At 40.0% G+C, this 18,743-nt stretch overlaps 1 protein-coding gene across 1 annotated transcript in view; it reads left to right on the top strand.

The window, feature by feature from the left end:
• Window positions 1-18,743, top strand: part of LOC115905814 (von Willebrand factor D and EGF domain-containing protein-like) — a 247,084-nt gene that overhangs the window by 103,160 nt on the left and 125,181 nt on the right. Inside the window, exons 15-21 of the mRNA XM_030952485.1 lie at window positions 1,302-1,406; window positions 4,126-4,240; window positions 7,239-7,489; window positions 8,713-8,932; window positions 13,543-13,680; window positions 15,210-15,350; window positions 17,179-17,334. Coding sequence (XP_030808345.1) covers window positions 1,302-1,406; window positions 4,126-4,240; window positions 7,239-7,489; window positions 8,713-8,932; window positions 13,543-13,680; window positions 15,210-15,350; window positions 17,179-17,334 — 1,126 coding nt within the window. The remainder of the gene's footprint in view (window positions 1-1,301; window positions 1,407-4,125; window positions 4,241-7,238; window positions 7,490-8,712; window positions 8,933-13,542; window positions 13,681-15,209; window positions 15,351-17,178; window positions 17,335-18,743) is intronic.

Genomic DNA, 18,743 nt, shown 5'->3' with positions numbered 1-18,743 from the left:
TGTGACATTGTAGGAGAATCTGCTCTATCATCTCCCATGAACTTTCAACCAATTCATGATATTTGCTGATTTTTACAAAACTTACCACGTATTTTTTGATCTCTGTACTTTTGTTTATCTTTCTTCAATTTAACTTAACATTCTTTCTGTGAACTGGAAGAGTTTATTGAGTGATCAAAAACTTTATGGCCTCAGTCTTGTAAAAACCCCCTGCAAAGGGACCGAGGATGTTTCAGCTTTGTGGTCTTGGGAGAGATGGAGGAGGGCTGGGGATTCTTTTTTAATAGCAAGAAAACACAGGGGTACCTGATGAATCCAAAGCAAACCCTGTTAGATTTGCTAAGCAGCAGCTTTATTTTGACTGTGAGAAGACAAAACCTGAGAAATACCTGACAAAAGGGTTTCCTGCTGGTTCTCATCAGTGTCTACAGCGTGGCCTTCCCCAGGGTTTTGAGGTCCTCTTCAAGGTTCACACCTCTCAAGACGTCTCACAAAGCCCTCTCAAAAGCTTTCCACTTATCCACACTTGTCTGGTATATTTTCGTTTTTACTGTGGAAAAATATAAATTTACTCAACTCTTTTGTATCGTGGAAGCATTCTTATATAAAAAAGGCCATGTTTAAGGCTTCCTGAATCATCCATTATGAGCTGGGACAGGTGACTGCTCTAGGGTACCTTCCTACACAAATGAGACTGTTTCTCTCTCATATTGTCATCCCTTGCATCTTTTATAAGGTTAATTTCTAACAAACCTATATAATGCACATTCTTCTTTTTTTTTCAGGCCAAGGATTTTACTTACAGATTTGCTATTAGTAAAAAAATGGTTCTCATTCTCATTTCAAATAAACCTATATAATACATATTCTTCTTTTTTTTTTTTTTTTTTTTCAGGCCAAGGATTTTACTTACGGATTTGCTATTAGTAAAAAAGTGGTTCTGAGTCGCAGCCAAAAATGTTAATTGTGTTTCACAACTCCTTGAAATCCCCCTTGTAGTACTTGAGTAAAGCTTCCATGAGGGTATCAGAAAAAAAAAATAAAACCACCTTCAGGATCAAACCTAATAGCAATCAGAAAGCTGAATGCCAGCTGAGCCAAAAGATCTTTTGGTTATTGATGAAGAATTTCCAGTTTGGAGCATTAAGCAATTTGTTAGCTCGCAGAGCCGCTCACAAGTGGTTTAATTTATCCTGCTGGCACACATCCAGCTCAAGGGGGCAGTGGCATGGCTCCACAACGAGCAGACAGGCTCCATATGGAGCATTATGAGTTCTGAGGATGATTTTTGTCTCACTCAGGTCACTAATGATGGCGTGCAGTACAGTAACTCCCGAGTGCTGACCCTGTACGACGCGCTCTGCCAGTTCTGCCAATTCCACCCCACCGCACTCTGTAAATTAAAGGTAATTTAAAGATCATCAAGGTTTCATACGGATCCTTCATCTCTTCCTTAGCCCTCTCCCTCCCTCGGATGTGTTGGGTGTAATAACTGCTCTGGAAGGGGAAAACCTATTTCACAGATCAGCTGCACAGCCCCACACTTTGCTTTTCTCTTTCACAGCCTCATGTCTGCGATGTTTTATTTCCTTTTCATATTTACACCTGATAGAGCATGCTTTATAATGGACCCTCCTCACACAAACACCTTCAGGAAAGCTCATGGATGCCAATATTTATCCTTTGCAGCTGTTAGTGGGAGTAAAGAGAGTGAGGAGCCTGCCCTGAGAGGCTTAGCTTCACTTCTGAAGTGTCTCTGCTATTTTCCCTCTCCCAGCCTGTTTGGGGAGGGTATATCATTTCTATTCCCATTTTCTGCCTTAGAAAGAGGCACACAAAGATGCGTGTTGTACAGTTTTTGTCATGTGAGAACACCCTTGAGAGAGCATAAACCATTCCTGCTTGCATTAAACACTGCTAAGTAGAAACATTGAGTATTCTGACAGTTTCAAAACCGTAGCTAAAAGTCTACAGCTATGTTTTAAACTGCCAATGTGTTAGAAACTGCCTGCAGAGCGCAATAATCTTCAGTTTTCCTGTAGAATTATTGGTGTAGCATCCCTTAAAAAGATCTTCCCTTCTCTTTTTTCCAGAGGCCTGCATTAAGCAAATTATCTGGTTTGCAGTGGGGCTTCAAAAAAATTTTGGAGGGTGTTAGGTGGGATATTTGAATGTGCTGATTCTGCTTTCCTGCCCTGAGGCAAGTATGAATTAATAGGAGGCCACCAGTCTGCTTTTTTTTTTAAATGAAGATTAATCAGGTACATCTTAACTCATTTGCCTCACTGTTCTCATTAATGCTAATGAGAAAATACAGTTTTAAAACCTGCACTGATTGCAAGCACACACCAGTTACCAAAATTTTTTTAAAAGTTCACTTTTTTTCCAAGTGAGTGAGTGAATAGAAGTTACTTTATAGGCCTATGTGGTAGTTTGACCCTGACTGGATGTTTCAAAGTCCCTCTGTCACTGCCCTCAGAGAGATAAGGGCAGGGACACCCAGCACAGCCCAACTGAGGGCAAAACCACTTTAGTTTTAGATTAAAATAATTGTGTTAGAATCATTTTACTTAAAGCTAAGGTGAGGGCTTTTTGTCAAAGGCTTTCCTAATTCTTATGGTTTTGAAACTCAGAAATGGATGTGGTCTCTCAATATGGTGTTCTCTAGGGATTATAGTAATTTCTATTCTAGGATGCTTCAAGGGAATATTTGAGCTAGGCTTCCAATTGCATCAGACCACAGTCTAATTATACCCTTCTGCATTACTCTGCAACACCTAAATTGCTTTCAGAAAAGGTGTTTCAATTAGGGGACATTTTATATCAGCCCATTTCACATTCTGTGTTCTTTTATGGGGCCCATTCTGTACCACACTGTATCACATCAGATAAAAAAAATCTTTTTTTTTCATCATAGCATCAAGCCCTTGAAAACAGCAATGTAATAAAATCTAATTAACATCCAGGGTTTAGTGCTGGAGATCTGTCATGTTCTATCATGTTGTGGCCATTAGGAGAATGCTTTTTGTTTCTCTACCTGACCCATTACCCTAAAGTGGTATTACTGACTAATGCAGTTTGCAAAAGTAGTTTGGGACACCAGTAAAGCAGTAGGCAGAAAACACAGGGCCAGTAGCAGGACACATATCAGTCTCAGAAAAACAAAGGAAGGAAAGGGAAAAATTGTGTTTGGTAGTTTGTCTGTCCTGCTGTCCCACTGTGGCAAGGACATCCCCCTTGTTCCCAGGATTATTCCATGTTTTTCTGGGAATCTGCATGGTCAGATAAAGTCCCACCTGCCCAGCACAGGCTACAAGGTCTGACTCCTCCATAGGACCTTCCCATGGGATAGATCTTTAACTCCATCTGTTAATTGTGTCCCTGTGTTCCCTTCTTAGATACCCAAATGCCTTCAACCCATGTGGGACCCACAGGGCCCCCTGGCCCTGGTGGGAGAGGAGCAGGTCAGCCCAAAGGCTGCTGTGCCCACAGAGCATCCCCACAGATGGCTTTGGGGATGTTCTGCCCCACCAAGGCACCAGGGATGTGCTCAGCTCTCCTCTGCAGCTCCCTCGTGTGAGCCCAAATTCTCAAGCACTTCTTTGTTCTGCTTTTATAGCAGAATTTCCTATAGCAGAATTTGCTTTTGCAAATGTTTATGAAAAGCAGGATTCCAATATTTCAAATGAAGCTTTTGTCTAGTCTCAGGCTTTGGGAGTCTCGTGGAGCTGACCTTTCATGGACACCTGATACTCCCCATATGAACAGTCACAGCTGGGAATAGTGACCACATGCACCACACGAGTGTGCAAATGGGAAAAGAGTCACATTAGAGTCACACTCTGTTGCATCCATCATCCATCAAAAAGCAACACCCCTTTGCCTAAGCTAAAACATTCAGAGCTACAAGGATCCCAAGCTGGGACTGGAAAACTTCCACAGTTTCCTCATCTAAGCAGAAAGCACCAATATTTAAATTGCTGCTGTTTCCTTGTTTCAAGAGACAAGTGAATTTCTGCTCATATCCAGAAATTATTAAATGCCAATTTCTTATCTTTCTTTTTCCTTTTTTTTTTCATTATCTTCATCTCCCACCCATTTTTATTTCCTTTTTTTTTTTTTCAGGAAAATACATGCAATATAGATGGACTTTGCTATGGTGAAGGAGAGCCAAGCCCTACAAGCCCTTGTCTTCTCTGTGAACCTGACATTTCTAAGTTCACCTGGTCTGTTAATGAAAGTAAGACAGGGGTTTCTTTTCTAGAATTTAGAAGCACTTATCTGGGAATTTATGACTCATTTTATTAAATGTATCATTCCTCCATTTAGCTGAATCTATCCTATGAGTGCACACGGACTCTTTGCAGTGGGAATAATTGGATACATCAGAAATGCAGACTCCGCTGCATGCACTATGCACCTTGTTCTGTCTGAAACTTGATAAATCTCAGATTAATAAATTTAAAAAATGCCTGAAAATTAGAATTTGATATGCCGGTGGCCCATGCAGTGCCCAAGTCTGTCACCTAAAGGTGATGAACCCTAAATATCTCTGTCAGCATCTCGCAGGTACAAATCTTTACGGAGGCAATTTGGGGAAAATACTGTTTTTAAAACACTAGCATGTATTTTTGGTGTCTGCAAGAATTGCTTCCTTTTGCTGAGCCAAATCCTATGAAATGCCTCAAAACAGAGCTTGGCTTGGCAGGGAGTCCAAGTGGTAGGGATCAGGCATTCATTACCTTCACTGCCACAGCACACTCATTCTGCAGCCCCTGGAGGCAGGGGTCATGGGGAGGCTGCCTTTTGAGGCATCTCCTGAAGGATGAAGACTAAATCATTGCTTTTTATGGCTACCTGCCCGGTGTAAACAACAACCATTGCTCACCCCACTCTTTACAGATAATCTGCACTTCCAGCAGCATTATCCTCACAGCCCATCTCCCTTACATGTGTGCATCTGGTCAATATAAAGGTTATATTACTGCTTTTATGTAAATCCATGTGGTGCTTCCAGAAGGAGTTTCTCTGCTTTTTAGGCTTTGTAGACCTAAACACTTTATAGAAAGGTATGTGAGTCACAGAACCAGCCTGCTTCAGTTGTTTGGGGTTTTATTACATCCCAAAAGTTGGCCAACTAAAAATCCATTTGGATGAGTAGTTAAAATGCCTAAGGGTGATTTAGATCTGAAAGAGAGACTACACTTGAAAGCTGTGTGTTTTTCCCCAGCAAAATATTTAATCCAATGAGGGATATTATCTGTGACTCACAAACCTTGCCTCCTTTGTGCCATAGAATCATAGAAAGTTTTGAAAGGTTTGAAATGGACCTCAAAGATCATCTTGTCCCACCCCCTGCCATGGGTAGGGACACCTTCCACTAGACCAGGTTGCCCAGAGCCACATCCAACCTGAGCTTATATTCTGCTGGTCAGAGCAGCAGCATCCTCAGGGATGAGCTGGTCCGGGGTGTCACAGAGACAGACTCATTACTAATTTCAAGACAGCTCGATTTTCAAACTCAGGAAATTGTTTAAAAAGCAAAAACTGCATTTGTTTTGAAATTTATAAAACTAAAAGTTACCTGGGAACTCTGACACACGTCATGGTTCGCTTTTAAATGATGTCAAAATTTAAAAATATTTAGAAGAAAGGGTTTGTCAGACCGTTTTTCAAAAGCGTGGAAACTTCTTTAAAAGTTCTGCAGTAATAGTGAGAGTGTATATATATTTACTGGACGGCAAGCAGATCTCTGTAGGATTAGAAACACTCCTCCACAGACTCTTTTCAGAACATCTGATTTTATGTTATTTTGTGCCTACCACTTCCACTTACCATTCATTCAGTTAACACCTTTGTGTTTATCCATAAATGCATACCCTGCATCAATATTTCATTGATTACTTTGGGCACAACTTTTATGGGCTCCATGGCTTTAGTGTTTGGGAAATAAAAGGTAAATGAATAGATGGAAGCTTTCAACAGTTATTCCAGGACAATCTGCTGGACAAGCATTTTAGAAAGCTCTCATAACACAGCAGCAATAAAGGAGACACATATTTAAATAATTGCATCATCTAAGCTGTGCTATGGAAAGCAAAGTTGGATAAAAATTATATGCACCACAAAAAAACCCCTAATGATGATTTCCCATGAGCATAGTGCAAGGAGTCCTTATGAGAACACATATATAGTTCATAATGTTAGAGCATGTCTTGAAATTTATCCTGGGTATTAGAAACGTGCTTCAAGTTAAACATAAACATGGTCAAATTACGCTGTGAGAAGATTCCTTTAAATATCAATACCTGTCAATTTGTACTACTGGCTAAAGAGGAAAGATGCCTTGAGACTGAGGAGGCTTAGGACATGGATCTGAAATTCCTGGCCCAAAAAGAGCTGCTGTCACCTCAGGGTACTCATCTGATCTTACTTTTCCTTGGTTTCTAATTATAAAATGTAATCATTTTCTCTACCTTGTCCTCCTTACCTATATACACTGAAAGTACCTTCAGGTAGCATTTATCTTCTGCTGCTAAACACCCTTGTAAAATTAGGGGGGTTTATCTTCATTAAGGAAATAGTGAATGTAAACAGCAGCCCTGGAAATAACAGCGCCAGTGGTGACATGATACACCCCCTGTCACTGGGGATGGACAGTCTCTGGCACTGAAAAACCTTTGCTCCTGATGAAATGCCCAGCTGAATTCACTCAAACTGCTTGTTTAATTACTCCTCATGGGTAAAGGCAGGAGAGTCTACTCAGTGGAAGAGTTACAATTTATTTTCCCTTCTGAGTTGCCTGCCCAATTCATTTGTCGTTCAGCATTTTGAGATTTATTTTATGTATGTTTAAATGGATGGATGATAGTTAGATTAAATATGTAAGTAAGTATAAGAAATATAATTAATTACAGTTTTAAGAAAAGTTGGGACTAAAGGGAGGTTATAGAAATCATGTATTATTTACTCATATGTCAGATAGTGCATCAAAATGAATCCAAGTGCAGGATGGGATAAAAACTCAGCATAGGGCACCAAAAAAAAAAGGGAAGGAAAATGGTGTTCTTTTGGTAAAGCTATTTGTTGCCTCTAACACACAAATCTCTTCCTCCATCAGCCTCTGGGTATGATCTGCATGTTTTCTTTGAGAGCATTCCTTCAAAGACCCACACTGAGAACCTTTACGTGGGAGAAACTGGAGTTTATGTAATCATGGTTTCATTTTTGCTGTTTAGACAACCTGCCTCCTGTGTTCCAGGCCCCCTCCAGCCAGCTGCTGACATTTATTGGTGAGAATTTTGTTTACCAGCTAATAGCAGCGGATCCAGAAGGGTCAGCTGTGCTATTCATCTTGGAGGCTGGGCCACGGGATGCCAGGCTCTCTCCTGCTGGCCTGCTCCTCTGGAAAGTGGATTCAGAAGAAATGCAAACCTTTGAATTCACTGTGTCTGATGAGTGCAATGCACAGAGCAGATACTCCATTGAGGTAAGGGAAAGAACACTGGAAAGGAAAAACAAACTTGTTTGTCATGTCAGTGCAATTGTGCAATTGTCATCATAGCTAATAATTTGTTATTGTCTTGAAAAACAAGGCTTCAGCTATTTCCTCATAAGTGTATAATATCCAGCGCTGCAATAATGATCAATTAATGGAATAAACATCTCTGAGAACATAGAAACTATATACACAGGGAACAAGAGAGAGTGCTATTGATTGCTGTTTGAAAGAACATTCTTGCAGAGCCTTTTAATGGTTCATTAATCTGCTTTAAAATTCACATTTTGCATCTGGATTGCACAAAAAAAGCATATAACATAAAAGACCAGGCTTTAGCTATAAAAGGGAGATTATAACTCATTCTCAATTATATTTTTAGAGGATGTCTTGCTCTTATGTCTTTACTCCACACTCTAAGTTTCTTGGCAGAGCTTGTGCATGGCTTTGTCTTTATTGTATGGGCTAACATTAATCCTCTGATTGGATGAGCTAATAGAGCAGGACACAGACTCTTGACATAAGAACAGTTGTGTGAAGAAAAGATTTTTATTCCCAGAGATTCCTCTTTTTACTCATTCAAACCGCAAAATACCAATCTGCTGAACCCACACAGCAAAGGGGAAACTGGAGCCTAGATATGGCTTTAATGGAAATATTTCAAGCTAGACCTGTGTTATCTGGGGGAGATAATGCAGAGCATTGAATCTGTAGAAATGCAGTTGTTGTACATAGGTAAAATACAACCGTGGATCTCCCTCTCCTGAAGGGAGACACCAGATAAGGAATGCCACAGTCATGTTCCTGCCTGGGAGCCATTTGTAATGTGAAGGAGGAAGGTGGGCAGGCAGGCAAAGAGAAAAGATTTTTCCTTTCTTCTTTGAAGAATAAGGAACAAATTCTGCCCTCAGATACGATGTGAAATCTGCTGTTACAGCAAACAAGATTGGGGTTTTTCCCTTATAAGAAGTCAGAATGTGCTCCTAAATGATGAAGAAAGAAATCCCTTTGAAGTCGAGCTCTCAGTCAAATAAATAAGTACAGTGAGTATAAGACCATCCATCTAGACAAAGGAAATTGGTTAGAAATAAGTTTCCATAATAGTGGATAACATGTTTGCAGCGCAAATCTCTCCCTTCCTAAAGGGAACAATCCACATCCCAGCTGTGGTTATTCAGAGGAACCTTACCAGAATCCCCTTTTGCTTTTTCCAGGTTGGAGTGAAGCCCTGCAGCTGCCTCAGTGGTGGCACATGTGTCACCAATATTAAATACCCTCCAGGCCTTGGTGAATACCTGTGCTTGTGCCCAAATGGGTTTGATGGAGAATTCTGCCAGGAAGACGTCAGGGACTGCAAATCAAACCCCTGTGGCAGCGGGACCTGCGTGGACAGCGTGGGGAGCTACTTTTGTCAATGCCCCCCTGGTCTGGGAGGTAACACCTCTCTGTTTGCATCTCTGATTTAACCCCAGATATACTGAGCTACAGGATTTTTTGAGTTCAGCATGACCACAACCTCTGCCAAATGGACTGAAAACATAAACCTCTTCTGCTGCATGGCTTAGTTGTAGACATAGAAAGATGATATTTCTCTAATAATGAGGAAAAATGACCTAAAGCTCTGTTGTCCTGAAATGATCACTCAAGGAGGATGTGAACCTCCCAGATCTCTGTTGCTTCCTTCTCATTTCCCATGGGTTTGTCCGTCCAGGATCTCATGGATGCAAGGAGATCTCATGGATCAACGATCTCATAGAGCAAGGAGAAGACTGAGTGAAAGAGAGAAAAGGAAAAGATCCAGGGCCTTTTTGCACTTGACAGGATTTCATTTAATTAAGCTGAGGAAAGAACTAGGATTTAATGAGGTTTCTTAGGTCTAGGAAGAAGTAGGTATGGAAAACATGGAAAAATAAATTGTCCTTTAGTCCTGCTTGAAGCTTCATTAAATTTAAGCACTAGGAAATCACAAGCCCAGTGAGTTGTCAGACATGATGATGAAACAAAATCTAACCCCTGAAACTCTTCAAGGCTGGTGCCATGGTTGGAAAATTCTATCCAGGCCAAAACCAGAAAAGCTAGCCAAAATGTGATTTTAAGAAATTAAGAGAAGAGAGATGATCACTTAACCCCCTGCTCTCTTCACATTCTTGGAGAGAATATACTACTACCAGTGTTATATTTTGAAAAATAAAGTAGAAGTAACATCAAATGCACATAATTATTGCTGCTTATTGTGCATATATACAGAAAAACATTCATTTTTAAACAAAAGCAGTGAACAGATTTTACTCAGTGGGCAAAGTACCCCTCCTGCCTGTCAGCAGCTTTATTGCTTTGGTCATGTGGGACTGCAAGCCTAGATTTCATTTCTATAAAATTCCAGCAGAAATGAAAAATAAAAATCCTTCATAAGTCCATAAAAATGGCCTAAAATGTCTGTGATACCTAATCTGTGTTGACTCCAGGTAATGCTACCTAATGGCCAAAGCCTGCTTCTGACCAAAGTCTTTACACCACCAGAAACTCCACCGAGGCAAGAGCACACATGGAGAATAAAGCTCTAACACAGAAGTTTGATCAAAATATAAAAATCCCTAAGCCAACTAAATACATGCAGAATGTCTGTAATCCCCTGGAAAGAACATTCCTACAAGCACAGGAAAAATTGGGAATTTTTATGGTGCAATTTATGGAGCTATACCATGAGAAAAAGTTTTGATTGCCTGTAAGGAGTTTGATTAAATGAATAAAAATGAATATAATTCCATAAGTTAATAACTTCAGTGGACTTGCTGACTGGAGAGACAAGGGCACACAGCATCTTAATGGTCAGAGAAAAACCAGGTTTTCCTGCACCTTGAGATCTTGCAAGTTAAATAACAGTGCAAGGGTTTTGCTGTTCTTCCCTGTCCTTCCCAAAATGCCAAAACACAAGCAACAAAAGAAAATAAAATAAGATATGATTGAGTGAAAAAGGAATACATCTCAAAGTTTTAATAGCAGGTGAAAAATTATAAACAAGTGGAGCTGCAAGCCAGCTGGGAAGCAGATGATTTTACTTCAGGGCAGGTTCGGTGACAACAATAAAAGCTCATTCTTGATGCTGTGTTTATGCCTCAATTCCCCAGAAAACCATCAATAATCTAATGAGAAGGCAATGCTATGCAGCTCAAGTGACAGCACCACTTCCCCATCAAACCTTTACAAATGACAGCAAACAGGCAGTAGAAACAAGAAACAAGAAGTGAACTTGTGAGAGCTTCCCCACCAGCCCTGCAGGGGAAGCAGCAGCTCAGGTGCATGTGTGGGAGGGTAAAATGTAAGAATGGCAACAAGGCAGGGAGAAAAGCCAGTAGGAAATCTGAGAGAGTTATTAATCCAGAGTTATTACTGGATTTCTGAGTGTTCAAAGCTCATCCATTTTTCATCTGCATTGTCAACAAGATAACAAAGTTCCCTGTTGTTTATTCTTTTGGCCACAGGAAGCAAGAACATCACCCACCTGAGAACTCATGCTTGATAACTATGCCAATCACAAAATCATTATTTCTTTCCCCATATAGCAGTGATTAGTACAAACTAATCACTTTAGGGGTGGGATGGGCAGTAAGATGGAACCATAATTTCATTTATATTTCAGGAAACTGAAGAAACTCCCAGGATGTGTCACTGGTTTCTAATAACTATAGAGACCCTAAATGGGATTTTTCTGTTCCTTTAGAGTCAGCTTAATATGAACACAGTCAAAAAATCTTTCTTTGCATCTGTAGGTGGTCAGCTCCTATCAAGGCATGAAAGGACTTCATTTTCTCAAACAACTTCCCATGCAGGGATGGAGAAATATAGCTGGCACACAAACAGATGGTTCAGCCTTGGAACTTGATGAACTTCTATTCCTATTATTTTCATTTGTACTGTAGCAGTGCCAAGACAGTTGAGACTCCCCTGTGCTACGGTGCACAGGAGGTCCTGTAAACAGAATAATTGACACTTCTTGGTGCAGTTTCATGTCCATTTCTGCTGCTCCTTCAGCATCATGCAGCCAAGTTTCAGTCTTTGCAAACATTTCTCCTTGGATTCATCAGGTTTGTCATTATGCCCAGATTGGTCAGACACTGTTTAAAATCTCTGTGTGAACAGCAGTGCTTGCATAGTTTCACCTTTACATCACAAAAATCAGCCAAGGGGCTGAATTTTATCTTGTTACTTAGGGTGTTCCTTTGATTTCTGTAATGCCCTTGTCCTTGAGATATGAAAGACAGCCCTCTGCAGTGCAAAAAGAGTATTTAAATGTGAGAAGGGAAGTATGAGAGGGACCAAGGGAGAAGTGACTGTTACTGAAACTGGAAATGATGATCCTCCTCTCATTGTTTATGGTAGCAGGTTTAGTCTTTGTACGATACTCAGAGAAAGGACGTAATTACTAATTTATTCAGAGGGTTACTCATTCAATATTTTCCATGTGATGTCTAATAATTTCCCAATGCATCACCAGAAATCAGCATCAGAGAAAAGCAGCCTGATGTCAGGAACGTGATAATTGAAATCTAGTGAAATATAAGCAGTCAGCCAAAATTTAACAAGGGAAGGAAAAAGGTAAGCCCAGATCTTCAATGCTGTGTGATGTCCAGAAACAAGAAGCAGGAAAACCATAATAAATTATGCTGAGATGGCAAGGAAAAGGGATGCAGCTTTCTTGCTGCTGCTCTTTTTTCCTCAAGAAGAAGCAGGCATGGGAAGGTGATGTCACCTGCTTTTTCGGCAGCTCAAACTATAAAGAGACTTCATTTTGAGTTTTTCTACACTGAGATACTATTTTAACATGAAAGGACTAGTGGAAGCTGTCTGCAATGCTGAAGCAATGAGAGATTATGTTGTAGGAGGTGAATAATAATTCTCTGTTTTTATCATCCTGCAATTCATTCCTCTTTTCTTTTTTTTCTGAAGGAAAGGGAAAAAAAGGAAAAAAAAAGCTTCTTTTATGCTTAGACCTTTTGTCCCAATAAAGCTGGATATCTGATATGGATCAGACCTTTCTGTACCTGGTGCTGTGTGTTGAGGCATGTCCCTGGATTCTCCAGAAGCTGTCCCAATCTCCTTGTTCATTCCTGCAGGGACAAAGGGGATGCTTTAATGAAAGTGGTCAGGGTTGGTTTGTGGCTGCTCCCAGGGCTGTACATCCTGTGACCAGCAGTAGCCGAGCAAGTTTGCCCAAATGCAGAGACAGCAGCACCTGGAGAAGTTTTAAACAATATTATATTTGGTTACTCTGCTCCATTGCTGTTCAGATAGTGATTTTATCTTTTGGGTCACCCTCCCTTAATTTGATTCATTAAGTCACTCAATGTTGTGAATTTGAAAATCAGTTGCTTTGAGGGATGTTTAAACCCTTCTTTATAAAATCAGCAATAGTCAAGAGATATTGTTTTGGATTCAGATTCTGTGGCAGCCTGTCCTCTGAATACCAGCACTGTGGCTCAGTGGCATCTTCAGAATGTTCCTTCAAATTTTGATTTTAAATTGAAAAATTTGTGTTGTTTTTAAAACTGATCATTTTGTAAGGTTTACCTTCAACCAGACTCTATCAGGCCAGTTCACAGCTATGTGAGGTTCACACAGAAACAGAAAGTACAATAGAGGTCAGTACATGGCTCCTCATATCCTAAAGCCAAAATGGTGAAATCCGTGGGGTTCTTCAGTACATGACAAAGATCTCACATTAACAAGGCAACAAAAACAGCAGCAAAGACATGACATGAAGGGGCAACATTAATTTCATTTATGTGCATTTTTATTTAACATGCACAGCTTTCCATGAGCAGTAGTCTCAAATTCAGCACTTCTGGTGCCAATAATGACAGCAATAAACAGTGTGATAAAAGCAGGTTTAAGTGAGACAGTGGGGAATTTGGCTGGAACATGAGTGACATACCCTGTAATGAGTTTGCAGCTGAGAAGTGAGCCTTTGTCTGCTTCAGCACTTGAGCTGAACTACAAACAGGGAGCCTTTCCTGATTATTAACTTCCCCTTTGCTTTGCCACAGGGCTTACTTGTCAGGAAGACAAGAATGAATGTGAAGAGGGTCTTTGTTTTCCTGGAGTGTCTTGTATGAATACCTTTGGATCTTATGCATGTGGAATTTGCCCCACTGGGATGGAGGGAAATGGTAAAACTTGCAAATGTAAGTGTTTTACATGATTTATTTTAAGAGATGGTGGGGGGATGGGTTCAATTCTACTACTATTATCCCGAATGGAATATTTTGCCACTCATTTCAAGTACAGACCCTTAAATGTACAAATCAGACTATTGTCATGTTATATTAATGTGGATATTTGCAAATTGTTCTGCTAATTTTCATTCTGGTGGAGAAGGAGCACCACAGCCTACAAAAGAGCACTTTACAGATAGATAATTTACCAAGGACACTGCACATTCCCCACTACTTCACTTCTAAATACACATCCATGAGTGAGCATTTGGTGAGCACCTCCAGGGCTGATTTTGCTTTGGGTGACAGCTGCTAGGAGAATAAGAGAAAAGTCAGTGTGCCCAACATTTCCATCCTTTCACCTCTGTTTCCAAGGTGTGCTTTCATTAGAGGACACAGCCCAGGGAATGCTTGGCATGAAGTCATTCCTCAGATCCCTGCTAGTGAAGGAAAGGGCCATTAACAGTTTTAGATCTGCTCAATATTTGCTTTTAGAGCAACAGACTCTTCACTGGGGAGCCTACAAAGGTGACTTTGTACTCTGAGACCTTCCCAGCACACTTGATGTGACTCACATAGCCCCTGCTTGTTCCAGTCACATGGACAAAAACCTTCTCCAAAAGAATTTTTCATTTTTTTTTAAGCAGAAGGCAACAAATCAACACCTGAAGACTTTTTACTTTTTTTCTTGATATTTCCAAAGAAATCCAAGTGGAAGATGCATATATTTCCTGTGCAGTGATTAACACTTCCTCATATTGACTACAGAAAGGAAAGAAATATCCATTGCAAACAGACTGAGTGGTAGCTGCAGGACCCTGGCACCAGCAGCACTGCTTTTGCCAGATTTACCAAACATTTCAATCATATTGCCAAACACCTGTATATAAAGTTTTCTGTGATGTATCATTTGGCCACATTGGTTATTTCAAAGTGATTTTGCATCTGTTTCACAAATGCATATTTTAGTGGTTAACTTAACCCACAAAGGAAGGATATACCAAATAATGTGCTTTTGAAAAATATAACATTTCTTATTTTGCATTTTTTAATTACAGAAAAAAAACCTGTTTCTGAAATGAACGTTTATTAGAAGGAATAAACCTGAGGGCTTATTTGTTCACCTAGGATAGGAGAAATCATTATTTTTAGCTCTGATTCAGAAACTTAACATTCCTGCTCTTACCTTCCTTGTCTAAGTGAGTATAAAGAGAAGGAGGATTGAAGTTGTTCTGTAGCTTCTAAAGTGAGAAACAGCTCATTGTATTGTTTAATATATATGTAAAGAGTCAGAATTTCAGGGCAATAATTTCTCCTATAACTGGTTGAAGCTTTGCTGTATGCCAGCAGCTGGACCCACCTGATCTGCCTTTATTTGCTTGTAGGCTTCCAGGGTAAATTTGTGCCAAGTTACCTGATTTGCTGTTGCTGTGGCTTTTTATCATCAATCACAGCTGAGCTCTAACACCTTGTTTTTGTCTCTGTGATATTTTCCACAGCTGTGCTTGCTGCTGATGTTACAGAAGCTTTAAGCAATGGCAAAGGTGAATTGAACAGGACTAAGGTTAAGCAGCCACTGCAATCCTTGGAGACAAAGGATTCTCCTGTAATTAAGAATTTTAACATAAGTGATAGGCAAGGTAGGTGTACAAGGATATGAAATCTTTTTCATTTGGGAAAGATTATGGATTCAGAGATCATTAATTTTAACACTTTAACAGTAAACACAAACTAGCTGTTTGTAACACAAGAAAATTTGAGTTAGAAAAAACCACTCAATACATCAGACTGCGGACTGCTGCTAAACAAATTGACATGGAGGGGAAGCAGTTCAACAATAACAGTCAGAGTGGTCAGGCTTAATTAGACATCACCACTTCTGAGGTAGGACAAAACCACCCCAAACTGCAGTGATCAGCGCAAAGCAAGATGATAAAAGTGAGAGATTATGCCAGCTTGCCATGACCAAGTGATGCTGGTGTTTTATTTCAGTATTTAATGGGCAGCCACTGAATGGCTACTGAGTTTTAATCATGAGATCAACTCGAGGAATGAACTTGCCTGTGGCAGTAGCTTTTCCCAGAGGTGCAGCACTCTGACATGGGTGTGCACCTGCACCACGCGTGTGTTGGTCCTGCTCTAATGAGTGTTGCATTTAATTGATTTTCCAGTGAAAGCAGGCAGCAAAAAATTGAGATTGGTCATGTCTGTTGTACAGAGACAACAAATAAATATATAAATATATGTAAAAATAACATATATGTAAATATATATGTATATGTGTATACATATTATATATATACTATATAATATATAGTGTATACTATATTATATATATATAGTATATATATAGTGTATATATATTATATATACTATATAATATAACATGTATATATAATATATATATGTTTATATTATACACATATATTATATGTAAAAATAACATATTTTATATGTAAAATAGAAGGAGTTTTTTTCTTACCCTCTTTTTTTAAAATATCTGTACCAGGCCAGCCAACCCCTAGGCAGAGCCTGCCTCCTGCAGGTATCCTATATCATGATACTGTAGGTAAAGACCAAGAATAATGCAGAAAATACATGAGAATCATGATGGAGACCTCCCTGGAAGCAATTAAAAAGGATCTACAATCATCATTAAGATTGTATTAATCATCTGTTCTCTGCCTTGACACTATTAAATACTTCACAGGCAGTTCATATATACTTGCTATTTAGCGACTTCATAAGTTCTAAAATATTATATACTACCAGAGTGTTCAATTTTGCACATAGTCCTAAGATAATTAAAGCAGTTTTCTGTAATAGAAGGTTTGACACATTAAGGATGATTTCCAGATCAGAAACATATGTACTTCACAGTGTAATTTCAAAAGTACAGTATAGGTGCTGTAAGGTTTGATAATTACCTTCCAATTACAAAAGACCAAAAAGATGTCAAATAATACCTTTTCTCACTCAGTTAAGCTTTCACTTATGCTGAAAATTACAGTTTCTATATTTTACATGATAAACGCCAAACAACTTCGAGTAATAAACTTGAAAACACGTAATTAGAGGACTAATAAATCTTCCTTTAATGAGAAACAGCTGTTCTGTTACACTGTGCCTACAGGACATTCCCATCATTGGCTCAAGGTTTGCGAACATTTCGCGTTAATTAGACTTGAGAAGAATAAAAGCAGTTACAAAGCTTTAGCTGGGCTGTACTTTAGGTATGTGTTTCATCTGATAAATGGTGAATAAATGCTTGACCTGTCCTGTTTTGGCTGTGCAGGGGCTGTGGCACAGGTGCCACATTCCCATCTTTGGCTCAAGGTTTGCGAACACATTTCGCGTTAATTAGACTTGAGAAGAATAAAAGCAGTTACAAAGCTTTAGCTGGGCTGTACTTTAGGTATGTGTTTCATCTGATAAATGGTGAATAAATGCCCTGTTTTGGCCGTGCAGGGGCTGTGGCACAGGCGCCCAGCTGTGCCAGCAGGCCGTGCTTCCCTGGAGCGCCCTGCTTTGACCGCAAACCCCCCTACCTCGGGTACCTCTGTGGCCGCTGCCCTCAGGGCTTTGTTGGAAATGGTCGGAGCTGTACCAAAGTCCCCAGAGCAGGTACGTGCTGGTTTTTTGAATTGTACAAAGGTTTTGCATAGAAAGGTGCAGGGGGATAGAATATCAGAAAATAAAGATAGAGTAGAAAGTAATCTCACCCCTAAGGAGTTGCGGCTGGGCCAGTTAGCAAAGATTAGGAACTGGCCTGATTTAAACAGGCCACAGATGTAATCAATGAGAAGAAGAGTGCTATAGTTGGGTGAGAGGGGAACTGGAGTCAGTTGGCCGCTTTGTGAAGGAGAAAGAGCCAGTGCTCTGAGGAGCTGCCCACAAGGAAACACCAAGAAGGTATGAAACTTTTGTGATAAGGAGACAACAGTATGGAACCCCTGCAATAAGATGACAACAAAAGACTGTGAGACAGTGTGACCTAACATGGCATCACAACACTCTGTACTCTGGGATCAGGTGCTGGTGGCTGTGTTGTGTCACTCTCAGCTGAGGAGCAGCTGGCAGGAATTATTTCAGCAATACCTGGCTCCATGAGTTGAAATCCAGTAGATGAACCACTTCATTTGCTACGAGGGGGAATTACTCCTGTCAGGACTTGTTCAGTGGTATAAATCACCACATCTGTATTGAATCACCACATCTGTATTTCTGCCACAGCACTGGCACAGGAATGCAGGACTCATTTCCTCCTCAGTAAGATCAGAACATGACATGATAGATACATGCCAGTATCACTCAGCCCTCCTTCCTTCCTAATCCTTCTGTAAGGCATCTGTTCTACAAGGTGACCTGTGAAGACAATAATAAACAAAGTGTCATGCAAGAAGAACTATACAAACAAGTGAAGGCAGCAGATAATTAGAGAATTTCTGTGGTATTGTTCATAGCCTGAGCAATAATGTTCCTTGGGGAGCTCTGGAAATCAGCTGCTCCCATTAATCTCTGAGGACTGAAGAGAAGGCCTCATTAAAAGAGATCTTCTGCTGTGGTGAAAGAAAAGCTGTGTCCTGACCTCAGGCACAAAGTGGCAATGACACAGCTGTCATCTGATCCTGCTCTCTCTCAATGATATTCCCATAATTCAATGTGTGGTTCCATAGGCATGCTCTGGATGATTGTCCCCTTTTTACTGCCAGGGGTGCTCATGTTTATCCCTTAATAACAGTAGTTGCCAGGTTAGATTCCTTGAAATCTTTTTCCTAAGTATTCAAGACCAAGTGGCTTGAAACCTGTCAAATTGTTCCCTGACCTCCTACACTTGACCAGCCCCCCTTCACTTCCCATTCTGTACCCAAATCAATGGCTGTTACCTTGCTGTTATATTTTAACACACTCTATCAAAGTGGAAGCAATTTTACTGCTTAGTGTAGGTACCATCCAATCTCGTGGAACTATAAATTGATTTTAGCCAGTTCTCAGAATATAAAGGTCACAAAAATAAGCTCAACATTTTTCTC

The sequence above is a fragment of the Camarhynchus parvulus genome, chromosome 7 (genome assembly GCF_901933205.1).
Source record: "Camarhynchus parvulus chromosome 7, STF_HiC, whole genome shotgun sequence".
Classification (NCBI taxonomy): domain Eukaryota; kingdom Metazoa; phylum Chordata; class Aves; order Passeriformes; family Thraupidae; genus Camarhynchus; species Camarhynchus parvulus.
The sequence above is the reverse complement of the archived record's forward strand: the minus strand, read 5'-3'. Positions and strand labels throughout refer to the sequence as shown.